The sequence below is a fragment of the Canis lupus genome, chromosome 35, assembly GCF_011100685.1.
Source record: "Canis lupus familiaris isolate Mischka breed German Shepherd chromosome 35, alternate assembly UU_Cfam_GSD_1.0, whole genome shotgun sequence".
Classification (NCBI taxonomy): Eukaryota; Metazoa; Chordata; class Mammalia; order Carnivora; family Canidae; genus Canis; species Canis lupus.
The window spans coordinates 11991731-12015906 of NC_049256.1; the positions used below are offsets into that span (position 1 = coordinate 11991731).

Below are 24176 nucleotides of genomic sequence, written 5' to 3' on the forward strand. Positions count from 1 at the left end.
TGCACCGGACTGGGAACTCCGGGGGCAGGGGGGTCACCCGGGTCACCCAGCATCTCTAGTGTAACCCGCAGCACCGGGCAAGGTAGATCTGACAAATACTTGAGCAAACGTTACTATTTCCAGAGTTTATCTAAATCCCAGAGGGCTAAACTAGCTTTTTCTATTTTTTTTTATGACAGCTCGTTCTACATGGGCTAGCTCCGCGGAGTGCTTCAATCTTTGAGAAATTGCAATGTCTAGTATTTGTTACCAAGGGCCGTGAAGTTCATTTTCCATCAACCCAGGCAAACTTGAAGAAAACGTTCTTTGGTTGTTCAGTGCTCAGGAGTCCCAGGCCCGGGCGCCTTCAGGGGTCAGCGAGCTGTAGGCGGTGCTGTGGGAGCTTGCAGGGACCTGGCCTCAGCCACCTTCACAGTGGGTCCCCGCTCCCAGAACGACCGCAGTTGCAAGCTGCTTGCCCTCTTGCTGTTACTCCAATGTTCCCTCCACAGTTTCCTAAGACAGGAAAATGACCTACGCATGGTCCCACACTTTTTTTTTTTTTCTATGACTGAAAATCATGATTTCCTGAAAACCATGACCTCCTGAAGGTCAAGACATATTTCTGGTGACCGCAGTCCTGTGAGCGTGCTTATTTCTTTGTGTGCCTCGGAAGAGAACTCTTAAGTATGTGGATGTGACTGATTTTGAAAAAAATCCTGCTGTAACCACACTGGAGTTTTCTTTATATAAAGAAACTAAGAAACATAATGGGGTGAACGCTTAGAGGAGGTCTTTTACTTTGCAGTAAATTATTAGGCTTTGCCCTAGAGACAAAAGGATTTCTTCTATTTGTAAGCATGAATTGATTCCACCCACTGTTTAAAAGGGAATCTCAGGGTCCCTGGTGGCCCAGTGGTTTAGCACCTGCCTTCAGCCCAGGGTGTGATCCTGGAGACCCCGGATCGAGTCCCACATCAGGCTCCCTGCATGGAGCCTGCTTCTCCCTCTGCCTGTGTCTCTGCCTCTCTCCCCCTCTCTCTGTCTCTTATGAATAAATAAAAATCTTAATCTACTGAGATTTCCTTTTCTTTTTTTTCTTTTTTTTTTCTTTTTTTTTAAGTGGAGGCTCTTTAAACCGTCCTCTCGTGCTCATGCCTGAAACCTCTGGCCCCCATTCAGAGAGCTACGGTGAAGTCCCCCTCTTGCGCCATCCCCATTACTATCCAGGAATTTAAGCAATTTCAAAAGCGGACTTTGAGCACATCTTTTGGACTTGCTCTTTTTAATATCACTGCTCAACACTCTACACTGACACACCACCGCCTATCAGTGATCCTGCTCCATGACCTTGACTTAAGATAAGTCTCTCTGGGGCTTCAGGGTGGCCAAGTCTCTGCTCACATCCCACTCCTCAGCTCAGCCCCTCTCTGCCAGACTGGGGCCCAGAGCATCGTCCCCTCAACCATGCCAGGACTCCTCCTCCTCAGGTTATTCTATGGAGATCTGTTATGACCATCATATCCTCTGCTCGTCTAATTGGTCTTACGTTTTTCCTGTAATAACCATTTCCTGAAACAGTTTAACTTGGTCTATGAATACTGTGTAAAGGTAATCATGTTACATAACAGGCCATGCATTGTTTATTGAAATGAAGAATTAAACGTTTAAAATGAATTGCTAAAATATCCCTTTATTAAAAAAAAAAGATACCTGAGTAATAGGTCATTTGGAATACCATGCAGGCACACATTTTAAGGTCTTTGAACCAAATAAGAACAATCTCAACATGCTACGTTTTAGTGTAAAAATCAATTTATTATACAACAATCATACAGAATGCTTATCTGTCTACAAAGAAAAATGGCTTCTCCTGCCTCCCTGTCCACCCCAACCATGATAGTATGGGCTCAAGTACTTTTGAAGGAAAACCAGAAAGTGATATCCTTACTTTCTAAAAAAAGGAAGTCCCCCAGGAACCTCATAAAATGATATGGAAGAGTCAGAATAGCCTCTTACATGCCCATAACAGTAAGTATCCTTTGCCTTACGAACAATCCCTCTGGTGGCCATGGGGAGGACCTCCTCTCTCAAAATGCGTAAGGGCTTCAATATAGCATTTTGATGGGTTGAAAATGTCACTTCATTTCCATCTAACATTCCATTTTGTTTAAAAAACAATAGGAATTTTTAACGTGCTTATAGTTCATATTTTCATTATGAATAAAAGGAAATTTGGGAACAAAAAGTTTTCATTCTTCTAACAGATTATATAGGTTGGTTTTTTTTGCAGTCTTAGGAAAATCACATTAAATGTAGACATTTTGCTTTTTAAAGTTCCAATACGTAATGACAAGTTAAAATATTTTAGCTGATTCAGTTTTCGTGGCTAGGATTTCACAGCTCTGTGTGTTCGTATCAGCCGTGGAATGGTTTATTAAGGCGCCATTGTTTGATTAGCTTCACTAGAATTAAAGATCCAATGGGAAATCACGCCCTGAAACCTCTGAATTGAGCTGGAAAGCGCAAACTACCCGTGTTTTTCCCACTGAAAACTGAGAGGTCTCCAACTGCCCTATAATTAGAGTAGAGCTGTTGGGGCTTTGTCATTCTGCTAAGGACGGCTTCCCTCCTTGCTCTGCCGATACCAAGTCCAGGAAAGCACCAAAATTGCAGGTAAGATGCAGAACGGGGAGATTTTAGGGCCTCCCTGACATTTGAGAACCAGCTGCAAACAATGAATACCTGGTAAGGTCCAGCTTCTCCCCGATTCTCATTTTTTTCCCCCGGAATGCACTTTGACAACAGATTTTTAGTCTTCACTTGGGACCTAAAGCTGAACTAGAATCCAGTTGCCCTGAGGGGTTTTCTCCTTAGTCCAACCCGTGTTTTGTGACAGGGGAGTCATCAGAGGCATACTTGGGGCTAGCCCTTATTTTAAATTGAATTTCTGCTGGGATGGAATAAAGTGGGGATTAAGCACCCTAGAAAAATTAATTTTAGAAAACTTTTTAGAAAAATAAATCCAAGAGTAAGCTGGCATCAGACCTAAATGTCTGTTCAATAAAAATGGACCAAGTGACCATATGTCACACGTACATCTATGCACAGTGCAGTTACTATGACAACTAGCTAAGATCTGTCCCTTCCACAAAGCAGGCTGGGACCTGCGAGGGGAGTGGACGTGACTGAAAAGTGAGAAAACATGAACGGTGTCCATGTTCAGTGTCATACCAGAGTCCAAGCTCTTTTTTAAGTGGGGAAAAGAATGCCAAACCCTAGAAAGCGAGGGGAAAGAGGACAAAGTCACTCCCTAACCGACTGCCCTGTGTCCGGGCCACCGTAAGATGCCTTTCTGGCACTTGTGCTGCTGACCTCAACCCTACGACCTACAGGTTATTTGAAAGAGAAGGTGTCACACGTGGCACGTCTTGTACTACAGGGTATAAATCTTCCTCACATCTTCAAAAAATATTTCTGTTCTTGGTGCAACAGTCAAAGCCCAATACTTGGGGAGATTAAAAAAAAAAAAACCACTATCCACTCCTGCTCTCCTCTCTGCTTCTGTGCTTGTTCTCCATTAGAACTCGTGTCGGCCTGGCAGGGAAGGGAGGTGCTGATTTTGCCAAATTGGCACTTTTCATTGAGGTGCATTCCCAGGCCCCCGCTCAGTGTGAGGATCTTTCCATAGTCCTCTCTGCTTCCTCTTTTCAAAAACCTAACCTACAAAGAGTGACTGCAGGTATGTGGGGCTAATAGAAGCAGGCTCACGAGACATAGCAGGCAAAGTCAGTGTCTGTTTTGCCCCAACTGCTCTGATTTACAAATATTTCAGTGGCTTATCCTTCTAGGGAGAAGGGAAGATTCCAGGTCAGAAAGCAAAACAGGCAGCCCGAGTTAGATCCTGCTTTTAAAACTGGGCAAGGTGCCTGTTTACAACCTAACCTGGGGGAATGGAACATAGGAGGTAGATGCGAATATATGAATAGTTATGGAAACCAAGTTAAAACTGAACAACTCCTATCCAAAGCCCCTGAGCTCTGAGGATTTGGCAGAGGATTTTTTTTTCTTCTTAGAAAAAGTAATCGTCAAAATACAAATTTCACTGCCATATCACTAAGTTGAGACTTAGGCCTCTGACAGACTCTTCCTTAAAAGAGAAAAGTTTTGCTAGGTTCTCCTGGCTTCCATTTATAATCCATTTTAATATTTTCCAGGGTGGAGTCCTAAGGGAACAAATGGACTGATGACTTTATTGCTTCATGAGGATAAAGCAATTATTGCTTCATATAGATTAAGACATACCCTGTAGTTAGAAACTAACATTTTGTTTTAAGCATTTTAATCTGAATAAAACTTTTTATTTGAAGACTGACTTTGGAAAACAAGGCTCCATGTCTCCTGGCTTTGTATGTGCATAAGGCGTTATGAAGACAGTTTCTGGCGAGGGGCTCGGCTTGTGGGGAGGAGGAGAGAAGCTGCACCAGTTCTGAGGTGACGCGGTGTGCTCATGGAAGCATTCAGGTAACAGATTAACCTAATGGCAATATATTAATACATTCCGGGTACAAATGATTTATAAACTCAAAAGAAATTAGTTTATGCTAAAACATAATATAACTTTCAATTCAGTCTTTGCTTTAAAACAAGCGAATCTGTTAGGCTGTCATATGTGCTTGGTCTGTTATTCGGCGTTTACTGTGCTTTCTTGTTTATTACCCCGTTGGCTGCGGTGACGTAGGCTTTGGAAAAACCATTCTTAACTTCTTTCCCTGCAGGTGGCTCTTCCATATTTTCCTTCACTGGCTTTTTCCGGTATGTCTGTTGGATGTATATATTTCAAAGAGGAAGAAGAAAGGGATTCTTGAGTAAAACTGTCTCTGACACGGCATATCATCTAAAACAGTTCATGGTTTGATTGTATAATGGACAAAGGAGAATTTTTGTAATATGACAATTTTTAAGCTAATGGTTAAAAACATAAATAGGGTAGGGAACCAAGACAAACATGAATGAATTACAACAAAAGGTTGTTTCTTTCACCTTGTCGACACTGGCTAGGATTTATGTATTATGGGATTAGCATTCAAATTATTCTGTGTTAGTTGCTTACTTGTAGTTCCTAAAAATTAGATCCTTTCCAATTCAAGTTGAAAAAGTGCTGTTATTCAAATAATACCAGTACCTCAGATTCTGGCTTGATTTGGGTTTTGGCATGTCCTTCCTATTCTGACAAAATACCTGATTTCATTTTTTTTTTTTTTAAAGCAATGGTATTAACAAGGGTCAGGACTGAAATTGTATACTCAACTCTAAGGAGTAAGACTCCATTTGAACCAACAAGTAGGGTTGAAGTCCTGAGCCCACTGCCCACCCTGTGGGGCCACACGCTCAGGCACCACGTGGACTCCCTTAGCTTCCCTGCTGGTCTGTTTCTGCTTCTGTTCAGCTGGCTTTGTTTGGTTCTCCCCATGGTTATTTCTTTAGAAATTCTCACAGGAAACTTTTATCTCTTACAAAGCACAAAGCCTGGCCAGACCAATTTCAGAAACATGGGGGCTTAAGAACCCGCCAGAAGTTCAGGTTCCCACAGCTGGACGAAGCCCCTTGTGGGTTAACTTGCAGCACACGCAAATGGAGAAAGCAAGCACTTGTCTGAATAAAGAAATACAGTTGATTGCAATTTCGAGAAAGTACCATTTTGAATATAAATATGTTTCTATGGTATTTTTTAAAGCCCCCAAAGGAGGGCAACTTAAAATCTCCGACCACCCGAGGCCTGCACTCCGTTAGGGCTTCCATCAGTTTTTGTCTTCACAGAGCAGCTCTGAACTTGCGTTCTGAGGCTCTGCTCCATTTAAACGATTGCTTAAAAAGGAAATGACACTTAGTGAAGAAAAAGCCAATGTGACCACCAGGGCTAGCCCTAAAAGAATTTTTTTTTTTCCCAGTGAGTCTGCAGTGTCCCAGGTGCTGACATAGAAACCAATTTGATTACTAAAGTCACTGAACCTGTGTCCTCCTCCATTCAAACAGGTTTGCTGCCTCCACATAGAAGACTTTGGCAGCACGGTGCAGACACATGAACCACACATGTGACTTCATTAAGCTAGAATAAGGGCCCCCTGGGCTACGGCAGTGGTTACCGTTCAAGAGGAGGATGCAAGGAGTAGAGTGAGGAAGGCGCAGGTGTCTGTGCCTCCGTTCCCCACAAGTATGTGCTACCCGACTCAATCAGCAACCTTAAGCCTGCTGTGAGGGCCAACGCTCTGCGCTCGGTCTTGCCGCTGGAGACTGACCAGTCACTTACCTGCGCATAAAAGTTCAGGAAGAGGATGACTAATGTGAGCATGTAGGAAGACTGGAAGATCAGACAGCCCAGGGGGAAGCCACAGGGCTTGACCACCGCACTCATGGTATGTGTGATGGTGAGCACGAACTGCACCTGCGGGGAGAGGGGGGCAGGAGGGCGGCACCGTGAGGCTACAGGCAGGCCACAGGAAAACCATTTTGAAGTCTGACAGCACTCCCTAAGTTTCGCAGGAATAAAACAAAACTCTGAAGCAGCCCACTATCCTCTCCGAACAGCTTACTTGAAATTACACTGGTAGGTGTGGACACTTACCACTAATTTCCTCATGGAAAGGTAGCGGGTGAAATTCTTTACGTAGAGAGGAATCTTTTCACATTAATGTCTGTGTTAAATCATCTACGCATCATCTACGTTTCAAAGCTAGGAACGCGCTCATTGTATCCACAGGGGACACTTTAGCACAGTAGGTTCAATTCTTACAAGGCAAATTTGAGGGGCACCTGGGCACCTAAGCGTCTGCCTTAGGCTCAGATCATGATCCCAGGGTTCTGGGATCGAGTCCAGCATCTGGCTCCCCATGGAGCCTGCTTCTTCCTCTCTTCCTCTTCCTCTGTCTCTCTCTCTCTGTCTCTCGTGAATAAATAAAATCTTTTTTTTTTTAAAAAAAGGCTAATTTGAGAGAGAAGCCAGCAGCCTCCTCACACAGAAAAGCCTCTGTCAAAGATGACAGATGCCTTTCCTCCACCTGTGAGAATATATTTGGATGCTCCACATGGATAAAAGCTGAACGAAGGCATAACATACCAGCTGAGCCTGTGTGAGATATTTCTTCCACCACAGATACTTGTGCATAGACGGAAACACAGAGAGGCCGTAGTAGGAGTACATGAGAATGTGGATAAAACTGTTCAATGTCGGTCCAAAGAAACCTATAGAAGTACAGAAGAAAAATTACTGTTCGCCCTTTAGCAGATGGGAGTGAGTCTTCCTGTGCTGAAGAGGAGAAACTGCACTACTCTCACACTGAGAAATTCACCTTCGTCTCTGTGCTATCCTTACTCCGGGGTTCAGCCACAGTCACTGAGACAGGACTGGGATGGCCCTTCAGCCAGAGTGTCAACCAAACAGGTAATTCCTGATCTGTCATTCCTATCCACTAATCTGGGAGAAAAACGACATGTTAGCTTAAAACTGGTGGCACAGATCCTTTGAAAGAGACGGGTCTCCGCTTTCGCTAAACCTTTGATGAATCATTTTGATTGTGGAAGGAGGGTACGTGGGTGAACAAGAGAGTATGATGCTCTTTATAAATTCTACCTGAAAGGAGCCCAGGAACCAGGAGACGTGGGGGGTGGGGGGGAGGCGAGGGCAGGTGCAGCAGGGGAGGAGGCTGGGACAAGAGAGATCGGAAACTTAATTTTAGGACATCTGCTGTGCTAACCTGTGCTGTGCCACTCTCCACCCCTGCCTTCCTGAAGTCCCTGCAGCTGCCATCACTGTGGGTGAGGGGTGTGTTTCAGGAAACCAAAGGGAAAAGAGCTAAGTTCTTGGTTAGTTCAACTCAGAAGCAGAAGGATTTAGCTGCAAGGGATGAGATGTCAGAGACTGGTTATTTGTTGGAAACTGGGATACTCACTGTCATGAGGATTAAATCAATAAATACATGCAAAGTGCTTACAACAGTGGCGGGCAAGGTGAATACTACTTCCGTGCTATCTTGGGGGATCCGGATGGAGCTCTGAGTCCTGCAGCGGAAGGCGCTGAGGAGCTAGAGGACCCTGAGTAGCTAAGTCCCCTGGAATATGTGGATTTTACTTTGTGAATTTTGATTTTGTCATCTGGAAAACAGGCGTGATGGTAATTACCTCTCTGGGTGGTGACGGGATTGACCAAATAATATTACATAATCTGAGAAGTACTGCACCTCCACTGCTTAATTTAAATTCTCCAGCCTGAAAAAAAAAAAAAAAAAAAAAAAAAAAAAAAAATTCTCCAGCCTGGTTTTCCAATTCTAAATCAGAGTTCTGGGTAGATAAATGCGTTATCAATGTATAAGAAGTGAAACCCACACTCCCTTCCAGTAATTCCTCAGCAAACACTGGCTGGGATAACTTGTTAGAGAACTTGGATTTACAGGAAAACACGAAAGAATTTCAGAGTGCCAGCTAGCATAATGTCAGTGGTAGTTCTCTACTCACCTGAGTTTTCACTCCCATGAATGAATGGAAAATGAGTAGCTGCTGCTTATAATTTTTATAATATTGTAGGTTGACTAGAAATTGTCACAGCATCTTACCTACGGGAATCCTGAGTCTTTACACAGAGATTATAGGAGACTCGTTCAGCTGTTGAGTAATTTGTAATGAAATAGCTGATAAGCACAAAAAGTACTTAACCTTGATAATAATTCTTTGATGTTGATTATGAGCTATATGTTGATTACAGCCTAAGTCTATCATGGTCTTAATAACTAAACTCAAGAAACTAGATTTTGGTCCAGGAGAGGTATAAAAATCCCATCTCTCCCTGACTCCTGCACCCCTAGCAATTTCCTTCTTCACATGCTGGTTTCATTTTTCAATTTCTTCATAGTCACTGATCTATTCCAAACATTCTTGACAGTTAAAAAATATATCTCTAAGATCCCCAAATCATTTTGATTTAAGTTTTACCTGTTTTGAGGGTTTATAGGATATTTTTAGATTTGGGGATAAAAGACAATCAGAGAGCGACAGCGACCTGCTGTTGCTACTGCAGGTCATAATGGAGACCTTAGTGAACTGTGAAATCACTGTAGTGAGAGTCATCATCAGCCTTTCGGAAAAGTGAAGAATTAACAACAAAACCCGGAGTGCATCACACACAGCTAGGGGAAAGATTTCCTCAAATTCTTGTTTCATACAAAGTATATGCCTGTACAGAGGCTAGGATAGAATATGTATCATAGCTCTCTGTTAAAAAAAATATATTGAAAGCCACAAGGAGATGTGATCTTAATTTTTTTAGAATGGGAAAAAAAAGTCCTAGAAGTTGAAAGGACCCCAAGCTATAGCACTGCCAAGGGGCAACTGGGGAAGGTGCCATATTTATTTCCACTGATGTCCTTCAGCCCCTGGTGCTGGAGTAAAATTGCTCTAGCTGGGGTGCACACTTCTGACCCTCAGACCTTTGGTGCATGGGAAAAAAAGGGTTTTAAAATTTAAGGCAATTCTCTGATTTTGCCAGAATCAAAGACCAAACAAACACTAACTGGCCACTGGCAAACATGTGTTTCCCCGCGGCCTCCCTTCCCTCTCTCCTGATCCATATGCAATATTCAGTACAAGACGCTCACCAGAGGGCTTAGAAGACTGGTTACACAGAACTGAAAAATCAACAAAGTCACTTACTCTGCCCGCAAGGTATCCAGTTCAGAACACACCACCAGATGTTAAACATAGAGGCATGGTGGTACACGTGAAGAAAAGTAATCTGACTGGTTTTTTTCCGCAAAACAAAGAAAATTGTGTCCAGGAACTCTATGGATTTGGAGAAGTAGTACCACCATAACACCTTCGCTACCTGTAAGAATGTGAAAACAGGAACAGAAAAGGTGAGCCATGAAAATGCCCCTCCTGCTGCCCTAGCTCCCTCTAGAAACCTGTGTTTCACTTGCATGCATTTTTCTCAGACAACCAAGACAGCACCTTCCTGACATCTCTGTCTCCAGTTTCTCCCCCAGCGGCCCACCCCACTCTGGCAAAAACGAGTTGCCCCTCCAACAAGCAGATCTGATGGGGCTGCTCCTGTGCACCTGCAGGGTCCAGGCTTCTGCCCCGAAGGCACAGCTGCCACCTCCAGGGCCCCCTCGGACACGCGTGGTCAGTGTGCTCTGCTCACCCTTCCTCCAGCACCTGCTGCGATGTGTACACTCCGGGCTTCCTAGCACCCTCCTCCCCACATCCACCCTCCTACCTCTGGAACTCTACCTTCCCCTCCTCCTGGCTTGTCTTAGGCCGAATCAGCCGCTGCTGCCTTTGTATTCCCCAATTTATGCTTCTGCTCTTAGTAAGCGTGACCTGTCATTAGGGTCACGCAGGGCAGGGACCGTCCCCCCTTTGCTCAGTGCTTAGCACTCAACAGATCACCACTGTTGGTTACACTAGGTTTTCATTTGTTTCCCTATTCCTCTAAGGTACCTATGTTTTTGTCTCTTAACCGCTCGAGGGCCCAGGAGCAGCCTATAAGTAGGAGACTACTTCTCTCAAGTCTCCTCAGATTTAAAATCCAGATGCCTCCAGGGTTGTATGGAAGTACTGAATCACAACACTGTACACCTGAAACTAATATCACACTGGATATTAACTGAAATTTAAATAAAAACTTAAAATCAAAATGCTCTTCCTCCCACTTCCCTTCCCTCCTGAGCCCCTTACAAAAGTCTCAGCTACAGGGGGAAACACTTTAAGGATGCTGTGGTTTTAGTGGTAACATTTAAACATATGAGAAGATTATATATAACGGGAACTTTGAAGTTAGAATATCATGCTCTATTGTCTGCTTCCCAAGAACATAATAAGGTGTGGTGGCTTGTCCACCTTAATGCTTAAGGGTACAATTAAACTTCACAGGCATTAAGCCAAATATAAACCTAAAACAACAACAACCCTTAGAGAATATCCCAAAATATGGTCTGTGATAATACATTAGAAATAAAGTAGGTTCAGAAAAATATATACTTTTTTTTGTATTACAGCTTTGAAGATGGATTTTTTAGAAAGTTAAAACTGTACATCTTAGTAGAAACCTTTTAATTAAAATCTTTAATATTATCGAATAAGCATGGTTTCGTTATGGAACTTGTCAAACATCCATAAATGCAAGGAGTGTATGTATAAAGGACCTGTGTTATCACTAAACCTCAAAGTTCTCAACAGGATTCCAATTTGTTGAATTCTATTTCTGAACATTTTAGGGGTGTGTGTGGCATATTATAAGCAAATGCAAAGTATCATTTTATCTATAAAAACCAACACTTTTTAAAAATGTAACCACCATATTATCAGCCAATAAAATTAACTCCTTAGTATCTACTAATAGCTTCCTCCATGTTCAAATCTGTCTCAAAAATGTCTTTTTATAATTGACTTAAATCCGGATGCAAACAAGGTCCAGCTTGCACGATGCGCTGTGGTTCTTCAGTCTCTTCTGACCAGTAACAGCCCCCTTTCCTTGCTTCTCTCCACGTACAAAAGCTAGATCAGCTGTTGTACAGAATTCCTAATACTATGGATTCCTAGTGTTATTTAGCTTGCTTCTCTATCCCCTCACATCTTCTAGAGCTAGCAACTAGATTTAGAGGCTTATGGGACTGATATTTAGGGGTTTGGGCAGGAGTCCTTGGCCTGAGGTTCTATGTACTTCCTGGCCATCACACTGGGAGGCACAGAATTTTGGGGTGTCCTGCTGACATTTTTTAACAGAGTTCAGGTATTAACAGCCAAATCCAATCATAATGAAGTTTCTGGTCACCTTTCACCCAACAGTTTTATCGCTTATGATGACTGCTGAACAGATCCATCATTCCACTAGGACTTGCAAAAGAATGATTTTCTAATTCTCTTGTTACACATTTTCCTCTTCTATAGAGAAGAGGTCTTCCTCTATTTGGAAATTCACATATGAAAGTCAGAAAAAAGAGGCACCTGGGTGGCTCCATGTTAAGCGTCTGCTTGGGCTCACATCATGATTTCAGTGTCCTGGGATCCAGCCAGCCCTCTGTCGTCCTGGGCTCGCTGCTCACTAGGGAGTCTGCTTCTCCCTCAACCTCTGCCCCTTCCCCTACTCATCCTCTCTGATAAAATCTTTTTTTTAAAAAGATTTATTTATTTATTCATGATGGGGGGGGCAGAGACACAGGAGCGGGGAGAAGCAGGCTCCACGCCGGGAGCCCGATGTGGGACTCGATCCCGGGACTCCAGGATCGCGCCCTGGGCCAAAGGCAGGCACTAAACCACTGAGCCACCCAGGGATCCCCTCTCTCTGATAAAATCTTAAGCAAAGATAAATATTCCTTTCCCTTTAACTTTTTTTCCCTAGAATGAGTTGGTATTCTAGCAACCTTCAAAAGATAACAAGGTGTCATTTAGGATCATTTTAAACTCATGGTTTTTAAATAAATTTAATGTTTCAATCCATCCCAGTCAGTAATCTTTTTGAATTGTCTCATCTTGAGCACTGGGAGTCCCCTACAAGGTGGCTCCCACATCTTTTTGTAATGATCGGAGTAGTCCTGGACAGCTTGCTTGCTCTCTGTCACAAGATGTCCTCAATTCTGCTTATATACTCTTCCCACCCCAAACCGGGAACTGGCCAATTCTCTCAGAACCCTAATCCCTTCTGGTGCAAAATTATATTTAGAAAGCACAATCTGGGTACTCATTGCTCATTGCACTAGGCTGTCAGAGACTGACTAGGCCTTTTCTGAAGATTAGCTAAAAAAACACTTGTTTTTAGAAAGAAGAAATCCTGATATTTCCAATATGAATCTATGATTGTTAGTTTTTTTTATTGATACCTTTTTTCCATGTCTCATATGTTAGTTGTAATGCTATTATCATATGCTTATCCTAGAGTATCTATAATAGTCTCAAAAAAGCAATACCAATATTTTAATAAACAGAAACCAAAAAAATTACTGAATATTGTTAAGATATATCCCGTAGGGATGCTCAGTCAAAACAGTGTTTTTAAGTCACTTGAAGTAATTCTGTAGATGGTTATGTCACCAACCTAATACAAGGATACATTCATTTATTTTTGTTTCCAGGTTTTAGGAAGGCTGCCTTGCTTTTTTTTTTTTTTTAACTTGATTTTACTTCATATTACATAAAACACTTAATGGTTCCAAAATCAAATATGACACCAGGTACATTCAGAGACGTCTAGCTTCCCTATCGCCCTCTGCCCAGTTCCTTCACCCAAAAGGAGACCGCTTTGTTAGGTTTTGGTTTACTCTGACACTGTCTTTTTATGTTTTTACTTTAGCCATTATTTCTTTTTAAAAACAAGCACATGTATCACTTCTTGCACAAAGGGTACTATCTGCAAATTGGTGGTTTTTTTTGGTTTTTGTTGTTGGTCATGTTTTTTACTTAGAGAATGTCCCAGAGGTCACTCTGTTAACAGTACAGAGATATTCCTCATTTCGTTTTGCAAAAGGATCCATTTCTGGGTGGGCCATGGCTTAGTCAGTCCCCCACCGCTGGACATTTAAAAGAATTTTGTTACCAAGCATTTCTATTAGAAGAGGAGGACTCTCTTTTTTCTGTAATCCCAGCCCCATCCTCATATCTGGAAGGAGAAAGCCTCCTCTCCTTTTTGAGGAGAGATGGTTACAGATGGTCAATTAGCTTCTCAGGACTCACCCGGACATCAGCTTCCCCAGCACTGGTAAGATCTTGACACTGTAAATTGTAGCCTCCTTCCCAGCTGGAGAGAAGAAGCTGAAGAAGAAACGAAGGAGGAAAAATTAACACTAAAATTGGGAAGAGAACTGAATTTCCTATTCATGTTCCTGATTGGCGTCTATTCAAGGTTTGAGTAAAAGCATGAGTTTCTCAATCCTGTCCTCAAACACATGTGATCAAAGGATTTAATTCCTGCTGTAGATACCAGTGGTTGTCTTCCTGAAAGGGGATAATTTACTTCTAACCTTTACAGCAGCCCCAAGGAACAGAATTTGACTATGGTCCGAGTAACAATATTTTATGTAAGGAATCATCTTGTCATGTGTTTCTACAGATGAAATGTAGAACTACATGTACGCAACTGAGAAAACTAAAGTTTGTTTTTTGTTTTTTTTTTTGTTTTTTTTTTTTAAGATTTGCTTATTATAGCAGGGGAGGGGCAGAGAGTGAATCTCAAGCAAACTCCCCTCTAAACATGGAGCTTGACACAGGGCTTCATCTCATGACTGGAGCTGAAAAGGAGTCTGACACCCAATTGACTGAGCCACCCAGTGTTATTTACTATTAATTAATACTTTGTATTGGCTTATACTTATCTTAGTTGATCATCTCTATAATTCTATGAAGTACATATTTACTACCATTTTATAGGTGTGAAAACTAGGGGTCAAAGGTTAAGTCATTTTCTTCACTGTATTTATGCTACCTGGTAATCAATCCTTTGTGTGATTATAATATCTATATCCTTCATTATGTTGAAAAAACAAAAAGCTCTAGAAAGGTCTGGTGCATTTTTTGCTCATTTGAATCCACTGTTCCTTGCCCAATGTCCAGCATATACAGGCACTCAATATAGAGAAGAAAATGAGCTTTTAAATTCTTCATGGAAAATTCAGCCCATGAAGTTCTGTCTCTTTCCCGTTATTACTGCAAAAACCTAAATGTAAAGCATAGATTTATAAGGTATGTTTTCCCTTCATCAAATAGCATTTAGGGGAAAATAATTTGAGAAAATTTTTTAACCTTTCCAAGTTCAGTAACATGACGCAAGTAGTCATTTACATTTGCTGAATGAAAAATATCTCTAGCTATGGAAAGAAACCTGCACATCTGACAAGTCTGACAAGGACTTCTGAATATTCGATATTTGTGTATATTGTGAAATGATCACCCTGCTAAGCCCAGTTAACATGTTACATAAGGTATGCAAAAGCCTACTGTTTGTGGCTGCTCATCAGATGTATAAAGGTGTTGAAATACACAGAGTAGGGATGGATGGGATGTTAAAACTGAACAATAAAAACAGGTGAACTACTAAAAAAAAAAATTATATTGTTTAAAACTACCTGACAATTTAAAATTTAAATGGAACTAAGCAGTTGGGGCTCCTAGGTGGCTCAGTTGGTTGAGCAGGCGACTCTGGGTTTCAGTTCAGGTCATGATCTCGGGGTGGTAGGATCGAGCCCCGTGTCCGGGGAGTCCGGAATCTCAGGGAGTCTGCCTGAGATTCTCTCTGCCCCTCCCCTCTGCACTATGAAAGAAGGGAAAGGAAAGAAAGAAAATCCTCCAGTGGCTTGCCATTATACCCAGAGTAAAAGCCCAATCCTTTACAAGGCCATCTACAGATCTGCTACTTTTCCACCTCCTTATGAATCCTTCCCTCCTCTGTCCAGGATGTTCGAGCTGCACCACTTTTTTTTATGGTCTTTGAACACCCCAAGCTTGTTCCTGCCTCAAGGCCTTTATGTTTGCTGCTGCTTCTGCATAAACACACTCTCCAAACCTTCGCATGCTTGGTTTTCATCATTCAGTTTCTGTTCAAATATCACATCCTCGGAGAGGCCTTCCTGCCCTACCACCAGCCCACCACTCACTGTTGCACAAGGGAAAGGCTGTGTTGCAGAATCTAGAATAGAATCTGACAGGGTGTAGAAACTCCACACACAGTTGTTGAAAGAATGTTAAAATTTTATCTTCCTGGCCTATGCAAACATCTGAACTGGGCTTAACAAGTTAGCAAGGTTAAATCAACCTACCACTCAACAAGTGCCTATTAAACATGTCCCAAAAGTGTCCAAGACCCTGGAAGAGGAGACTAGGAGGCGATCAACAGTAGTGATTCTGACCCAGAGGAACAGAAGAGTGAGAACAGTGGGTGAGCAATAGATAAGGTTCACAGTAGAAATGAGCTCAGTGCAGGTGTTCTCCCTACAAAGGGGCAGAAACCACTTACTTGTTCAAACACTAACCTAGTGTTGGTCCTTTAACGGTGAATACTATTCACTTTAATATTTATTCAGCACTTCTGTATGTACTAACGCCTATGTACTAGTCTGTGAGCTTGTCAAGTACAGGAATCTTATTACTCATCTCTGTATCTCCCTGGTTCATCAGTATAATTCACAGCACCTAGTAGGTATTCACAGAATGTTGGCTGAACAGAACTGATTAATCCTTATAGCTCACTCATGAGTTAAGGAGTTAAGGAGGACAAGTACCGTGTCACCATTTTATAGGTAAGTTGCCTAAGAGTCAGAGAGCCTAGTAACTCCTCTCGAATTTCTAGCAAAAGTGAGAGTGACACCTGAATTGAGGTCTTCTGACTTGACTACACCAAAGCTTCCAACAGGTATTAGAGCTTCCGGTGTAGCAGACATTCAGGCTGCCCTTCTGACACAGGTGCTGCTTCTGAAAACAATCCAAGGAAGACCATCTTTCCTTGTGTTTCTTCCCAGAGACTCTTACCCTGTCAACTGCTATCTTACAAGCCTATCTAGTAAACGAAAATTTACCTACTTGAAAATTTAAATAGAAATTTTCCTTTCAGGAGCACCTGGGTGGCAGTCAGTTAAGCGTCTGCCTTTGGCTCAGGTCATGATCCCAGGGTCCTGGGACTGAGCCCTGCATGGGGCTCCCCACTCAGCGAGGAGTGCTTCTCCCACTCCCTCTGCCCTTCCCCATCACTTGTGCTTGTGCACATGCTCTGTCTCAATAATGTAAGTCTTAAAAATAAAAAAAGAAATTCCCCTTTCAGAGTCAGGTAAATTAGAAGAACCAATGTGACAGGATTGTAGAGTGACATTCCTGACCCTAGATTCCCTTGCCTGTACTCTAATCATGGGGTTGTAGGCATAAGTTTCAGAAGTCATGCAAAGTAATGGTTATTAACCATTCTCAGAATGGTTATCCTATGATAACAATGCACAGATCAAACTCTGTGAGAGGATTTATATTTTAGAAAGGATTTATTTTCTTCTAGAATTCGAGGACCAGGAAGGCCACTATACTTGTACCATCGTCAGACATTTATAATGCACATGAATGACTTTGCCCTAATTGTTCCCTCAGGTTTTGTCCTGTTTTGTCTTCCCTCCCCCTGAGGCTGCTCAATGGAGCAGGTTTATTTGGCACTTTCTGATTTTCCTCTGTAGTGGACTGGAACAGCCTCTGGTTGTACAGGCAGGGCAATTGTTACTTGTTCTTTTTCTTGTAGAATAACTTGGGTTTGGCATGTTACAAAGGAATGGGCGATGCGTGACGTAATGGGGGCAGCAGGAGCTGTGGGCAGGAAAGTCAGCCCGGGGCCAATGGTCACAGGGGCCTAGAGATGCAAGCAGCAGTCCTGAAGGGATGATGTATTTCAGACTAACTGCATTTCATATTTAAGTTAACTTAAAAACTACTCTGTAATTCAAGAGCTAGCTCTTCTCAGGCCATCACGCATCTTTTCCCAGCCTCAGTAGCACTCTGTAAAAGGACAAAATCAGAACATCTGGGCTTTAAAGGCCTATCAGGTCTAAATACTGATTTTAAATTACGGTGAAAGACAGAGGACTAAAGACTAAGGACTAAATATGAGAAATATTCCAGTTAGAGGCAAAGACTTCCAAGACTTTTGGAAGGAATAACAGCAAACACTGGAACGGTTGTTGAGATCATCAGGAATGCAGCCTTGGGCAGCTCCAGCAGGCCAGCTCTACGCGCCAGGGCCACCCCCTCACTGGAAACACTTACCTCTGCCAGCATGTATAGGGAGAGAAGTGTGATCCCGAGATTGTACAAGGTGAGGATGCCCCTGAGGGAGAGAGCATGTCTGTTCTTCATGTATTTGTTACCCAGCCATATGGAAAGCAGATACAGGACAGTGAGAAAGAAGGTAGGAAGGTAAGAGTCCAACATGAACCATCCTCTGACTCGAGAATCTGAAAAGAAACACAGTGAGAATCCTGAAGAGTAGCGCTTTGGTTTAGTTATAAAATCTTATCACATATATTTAAAACATTTTTTTTTTTTTTTTTTTTTTACTGAGTATACCTGACATACAACATATGAGTTTCAGGGGTACGACATGATCCAATATTTGAAAATACACTGCAAAACGATCACCATGAAAAGTCTAGTTACTATCCATCACCTTGGTTACAAAAATTCTTTTCTTGCGATGAGAACTCTTTAAGACCCACTGTCACGTATATTTTCTTTGTACATACCCAATACAACCAGCAGCAGTACGACACAGCATTCACTAAGCTGGATATGGATTATGGTTCAGAAGAACCACCCCGTGGGGTGGGAGTAGTTAAGGAAGGTGTCATGGAGCAAACAGGGCTTAGGACATGGAGTGACAGGGACAAGTAATGAAGGTGGGAAGTTCCAGCATCTTCTTTGGAACACTTACTATGTTAATTTACCCTAACTCAATAAATAGGAAGGACTACTAGGCCATTTTGTGGGTGAAAACCGGCTCAGAAAGCTACAGTAATGTGCCAAGGGCACACAGGAGACTTGCTGCTTCCTTCTGGGAAGTCTGGAGCAGGCAGGAGAGAAGGGGTATGGACAGTGTATACCACATCATAAAACCCTCACTCCCAGAGCTCGCCGAGGACCCTATGTAGTGAACCAGGCGGGGTTTCAAGTTCAGCTGAGCCAGAGCAGTGGGACCGCACAACAAGCAGGGGAAGCTCAAGACCGCAAACCAAAACCTCGGAGCTGATGATTCAGGCATGAGGGCAGGAAATACAACTGAGGACTGAAACCCGACCATGGACTAGAAGTATAAACAGCCGGGAGGCAAGAACCAAGATATGCCAAAAGTTCCTTGCCCTGGAGAGTGAAAATGTAAGAATCTAAATAAAACACACATAATAGATAAAATAATTAGTAATACCTGAAAAGAACTGTAGTCCCAAAATGATTTTTACTTCTCTATTCTGCCCTTTTTTGTTGTTTACATAAAGAAAATAATTTGGCCCACGATCACAAAAAATGGCCTGCTGCTTTTAATCTCTGTAAATAGAGTTGGAAGGAGCTGGTTTCTCCAGCATATCACGCCCTTTCCTTCCTGTCCCTCTTTCTGCTCCACTCTACCTACCCCACACACCCCGGCCCCCCTTTCTCCACCCCACCCGGCAGACAGTACCAAGGAAAGTGCCTTCTCAGGCTGTAACTGTCCCATCACGTATTCTGCAAACCCCTCCAGTTTTGACAGAGATAACAAGGTAGGAAAGGAGCTCTTCTCAGCATCCACGGGGCTAACAGAGCTTACTTATCTTTCATTCTGGAAAATCACGAGTCCTAACAGTCTGTGCTATGTGCCACTTCCTAATGTCCACCTCCGTATCTAAATCCTATGCGGCCTCTAACAACCCGATAAATGTCCTGACCTTTTTTTTTTTTTTTTAAAAAGATGTTTATTTATTCATGAAAGACAGAGAGAAAGAGAGAGAGAGGTAGAGACATAGGCAGAGGGAGAAGCAGGCTCCCTGCAAGGAGCCCAATGCGGGACTCGATCCTAGATCCTGGGATCACGTGCCCTGAGCCAAAGGCAGACACTCAACCACTGAGCCACCCAGGCGCCCCGTGTCCTGCCTTTTGAAGCGAGCCGTTCGTTTCCTACTCTTCTTTCATAATTACAGCTCCTTGTCTGCATAACAATTCTCATTTAAAATTACAGTATTATTATGCCTGGAAAAGTGTTATTACGACGAACATCTACTGAGCACATGTTCTGTACATGTATTCACTACTTAATTCTCAAAGCAATCTAATTATATAGGTGATATTTCTAACAGTTTTATTGAGGTATAACATATGCCTGCACATGTCTAATGTGTGAAATCTGATGTGTCTGGACTTAAGCAAACATCATGATGCCACCACCACACAGACCTATCCACCACACACACACTGGGGATAGTGTTACTCCCAGTTAATGTCTGAGAAAAATTGCACAGAATTTTAAAAAGTTAAATAATTGCCCTCAACTGCTACCCTACCTCCTGGTACAGTGTTATGGATTGAACTGCGTTCCCCAAAAGATACGTTCAAGTCCTGAGACCTGCGTGACTACGACCTTATTTGGAAATAGGGTCTTTGCAGGTATGGCCAAGTTAAGGTGAGGTCACGCCGGATCAGGAGGGCTCTAGCCCAGTGACTGGCGTCCTATGTAAGGAGGGGAGATTTAGACACAGGCACACGGGAGGAGAAGCCATGTGAAGACAAGGCAGAGACTGAGGAGATGGCTCTTGAGGCCAAACAAGGCCAAAGATTTCTGACACCAGGAAAGCTAGGAGGGAGGCTGGGAACAGACTGTGCCCTGGAACCTCAGAGGGAGCGCGGCGCTGCCAACACCCTGAGGTCACACTCGTCTCCTCCAGAGCTGAGACAGAATAAATCACTGTTGTCTTCAGCCACGCAGCTTGCGGTGCTTTGCTACGACGCCCAGAAGGCCGGTGCCCACGGTCCGGCTCTTGGTGCCTCGGGGGGCAGCTTGCCCGCCCGCCCGCCCGCCCCGCCCTCCGGGCGGCCTGACCCCAGGGCCTGCTCTGCAGGGCGGCCCGGGCCTACTGCGCTGCCTGCTATACGCCCACTGGGCTCCACGTCGCCAGAGATTTCGAGGGGGATAATAGCACCTCATACAGCACCTGAAGTCTCTGTCTTTTTGGTCCTAGTCCTGTAAATGTCTGCCACATTTGTCAAGGAGGAAAAATAAGTGTCCCAACCACTAGAGAGGAACAGACGTGTGTAGGAAGACTCCTCCTCTTCGGCATGTAGGTGTTCGTGCGTCACCTGTGTCCGGTATTTGCCCAAGAACAATATCCCTTGATGACCTGCGGGAGCGTAAACGCAGAAGAGACTGGGGCCCCCCGCCCCCCCCGGAGCCAACGAGGCGGCCTTCACCGAGCCTCCCCCTGTAGGCAGGGGCGCGGGGCGCGGGGCGCAGGAGGGCCCAGGGGCTGGCCTCGCCGTCGCTGGGGGGCGCCCGGCCTGGCCGTCGACCTTCAACCCGCCCCCGCAACCCCCTCAGGACGCGAGAACCTCCTAAGAGGCCGGAGCGGAGGAAACGACTGAAACACCTGCCCTGACGGCACCACCATCCGCGTGACTGCAGATCTCAGCGGGCGCAGGCTGCGCGGCCGGGTCGGAGGACGCCTCGCTGCCTCAGCGCCCCGCAGGGCGCCCCCCCCACCCCCCACCGAGCCCCCCGCCGAGCGCCGCAGGCCGGGCCAGCGCTGTGCCCCGCCCCCCACCCTTCCCCGCCATGAGGCGGAGGCGGAGGCCGCGGTGGGTCGCAGGGTCCCGAGGCGCAGAGGCCGGGGGCGCGCACGGAGATGAAGTGAGGTGTGGGGGGGGGCGGGAACTGTGAATTTTCTTTGAGGTCTGTGTAGAGGCGCCCGTTGGCTCCGCGGAGCAAGTGACCCTGGACCTCGGGGTTGGGAGTTCGAGCCTCACGGGGGACGCAGAGATTACTTAAAAACAAAATCTTTTAAAAATAGTGAGCTGGATGCAATCACGCAGGGTCATCAGGTGAAGCCTACACACGGTCATTCATGTAGGGCGGTTTCTAAGGCCTTTGCAGAGGCTGTAGGGGCCTCAGTTCTCTCTACGAGGAGAGGAGAAAACCTCGTTTCCTTCCACCCCCTGCCCGACAGGCAACCACCGAGTTCCCAGTGTGCGCACCCGCAGGGCTCAACTGAAACAAAACACGTTTGGGAAAAGCTCATTTATTTGCAAGCTGTGCCGGGAGACCTCGAAGCCGGCGGAACCGCGGAGAAACGCGGGAAGGGCTGTGGACGCCAGAGCGCAGGCGCGCTGGGAGCTGCGGGGGGGGGGGGGGGGGGGGGGGGGGGGGGCAGGGGAGGACGCAAGTGCGCAGGCGCCCCAGCCACCGTCGCGGCAAAGCGGGAGCATGGCGGACAGGCGAGCAGCGATGGCAGGTGACTGCGCATGCGTGACGGGAGGCACGTGGGCAGAGCACAGAGAAAGGCACGTGACTGTGCATGCGCCGACGGGAGGCGCGTGGGCAGAGAAAGGCACGTGACTGCGCATGCGTGGACGGGGAGGCGCGTGGGCCGAGCACAGAGAGAAAGGCGCGCGGGCAGCGGGGGAGCAGCAGCAGAGCCGCCCCGCGTTCCCAGCCGGAGACTCCAGAGCTGGGCCCTGCACTGTGCTCGGGCCCTGCCTGCGGCTCCTGGGATGTCCTGGGAGAAGGGCCGCGGAGGCGAGGGAGGTCCAGCCTCCGAAGGCTGACACCCTGTTTTCAAGACAGGACAAGGGAGGAAACCCTCTTGCCCGGCACGAAGTTCTCAAGCAGCTCACTCACCTCGAGGTCCAAACATATTGTCCAAAAAAGCATTGATTTCATCGTCAAAGGCCTTTAGATGCTCCTGCAGAGATAAAGAAAAAAATGACTTAAGGGGTACTTTTGGGGAACTCTCAAAACCGACCACTACCAACAGAACGGCTGCCGGGATCTGCCGGTCCTAGCCCCGGGGCTTTGAGCCGCAGACTGCAGGAAAACGGAGCAGTTAATGCAGCCCTCACGAACTTGCGTGGATTTGGAAGGAGACCATTCCTCCTTCCCTTCCTTGGGCAACAGGAGTCCTGGAAAACAGGCTTGTACATTTGAACGTCCAAGAGTTACTGGCCTTAATTTCATTTCCCTCTAAAATGCTTAGAGGCATAGGCTCTCCCATAAGCAGCTTCTATTGTTGCAATGAACAGCAGTCGCGGGCAAGCAACAGGATCTATACCTGCAGGATGTAATGTAATTGTTCAATGAAAATTCAGCTCAGTTGTGTTTCACAAAGCTGAATCTAAAGCTTTGAAGGGGACTTCTTTTTTGAATGAAATCAAGCACTATAGTTCTTTTAAATAACCTTCATATTTTGTTTTCAAAATGTTTTCTATACATATGCATTTAAGAGCACAGTAAGCAGAGTCACTAGGGTACATCAGATTATTACTGCTACTTTAACTGGATTGGGGTTGAGATGGAATTTCTGCTAAGAATCTTATGGTTGCTAAATTGGCCACAGGCTCTTGGTTTAGCTCCTGTTCTTGCTGGTGTACTATTATACTGCTTAGAATACCTGCTAAGGTGTTCCCTACTCCTGCTACAATGGTCTAGAGCACCTCCTCAAGCAAAGGGGAAAAAAGGCAAAACAACCCTCAGTATTTCTAAGGGAAGGGACCTTTGATGAGAATTTCTGGGGCCAGTGGATTGGTGAATAGAGCGTGACAGCCCTTGGGACATTCCTCTAGACCATTCATTCTCTATAATCAATAGCTGGAGTGCAGTTAAAGCATCTCATTCTCAAAGTATAAGTGCCAAAGAGAATTAACTTACTGGCATCTGAAAAGATCTATACTTTTGGTGACTGGCACCTACCATTTACACCTATTTCTTATTTGTGACTTTGATCCTGAGAAAATTTTAGGGAATCTTAGGTTTTTGGGGACTTTAGGAAGCTTGGAAGACAGGATGCGGAGTAGTGGCTGACATCTGTTAGCACCTATACCTGGCCATGTATTAGGCCCTTAGTAGCTCTATAAAAAGTATCTGGGCTAAAACAAGCTTGGAAGTTTTTACACAGTCTTTCGGCTTCCTTGAAGGACATCTTGGGAAACCTCTAGACTTGAGAAGGTTCACCTACCGCACATCTCAGTGTGACTCAGTAAGATTTATGTTGCCATTAGAAAAGAGCAGACCTGTCCTGAAGCCTCTCATTCTTGAGCAAAGAATGTTGACCTCAGTGATGAACCCACCCTCCTAACAAATACCAGTGAAATCTTCCTTTCATTGCCACATCCACCCACACATGTTTAAACTTTTTCAGTCTGTTTGCTATGGTCAAAATCCATTTTCTCACATCTGTAGGTCTAAGAAAACTCTAAAGGTCACAAAGCTTGTATTCGTTCTGTAATGTTGTAGAAATTTAGTCACAGTGAAGACCAGAAATAAAAGAAAAGAGAGGGGAAGATATGGAGAGACAGCAGAGTGGAAAAAAATGAATAACAAAGGGCATTCCACACCATTACCCGGATAACAAAACCAGATGACGCTACAAAAAAACAAAACAACAACAACTAAAATCCCTGCAGGCCAATAGCTCTGATGAACATAGACACAAAAATCCTCAACAAAATATTAGCAA

The 24176-nt window shown here is 44.6% G+C and overlaps 1 protein-coding gene across 3 annotated transcripts in view; it reads right to left on the reverse strand.

Moving 5' to 3' along the window:
- Positions 1-1772: 1772 nt before the first annotated feature.
- The window catches only part of ELOVL2 (ELOVL fatty acid elongase 2), a 62366-nt gene continuing 39962 nt past the window's right edge, over positions 1773-24176 (reverse strand). For 2 of the 3 annotated variants that reach the window (XM_038584170.1, XM_038584168.1), the window contains exons 2-8: positions 22343-22406; positions 17755-17942; positions 13699-13776; positions 9682-9853; positions 7097-7221; positions 6290-6424; positions 1773-4800 (exon numbers count right to left, since the gene is read on the reverse strand). In XM_038584170.1, coding sequence (XP_038440098.1) covers positions 4675-4800; positions 6290-6424; positions 7097-7221; positions 9682-9853; positions 13699-13776; positions 17755-17942; positions 22343-22406 — 888 coding nt within the window. In that variant the 3' untranslated portion in view covers positions 1773-4674. Of the gene's footprint in view, positions 4801-6289; positions 6425-7096; positions 7222-9681; positions 9854-13698; positions 13777-17754; positions 17943-20663; positions 20809-21095; positions 21132-22342; positions 22407-24176 lie in introns of those variants that run through there. The other variant, XM_038584169.1, reaches the window with a different exon arrangement.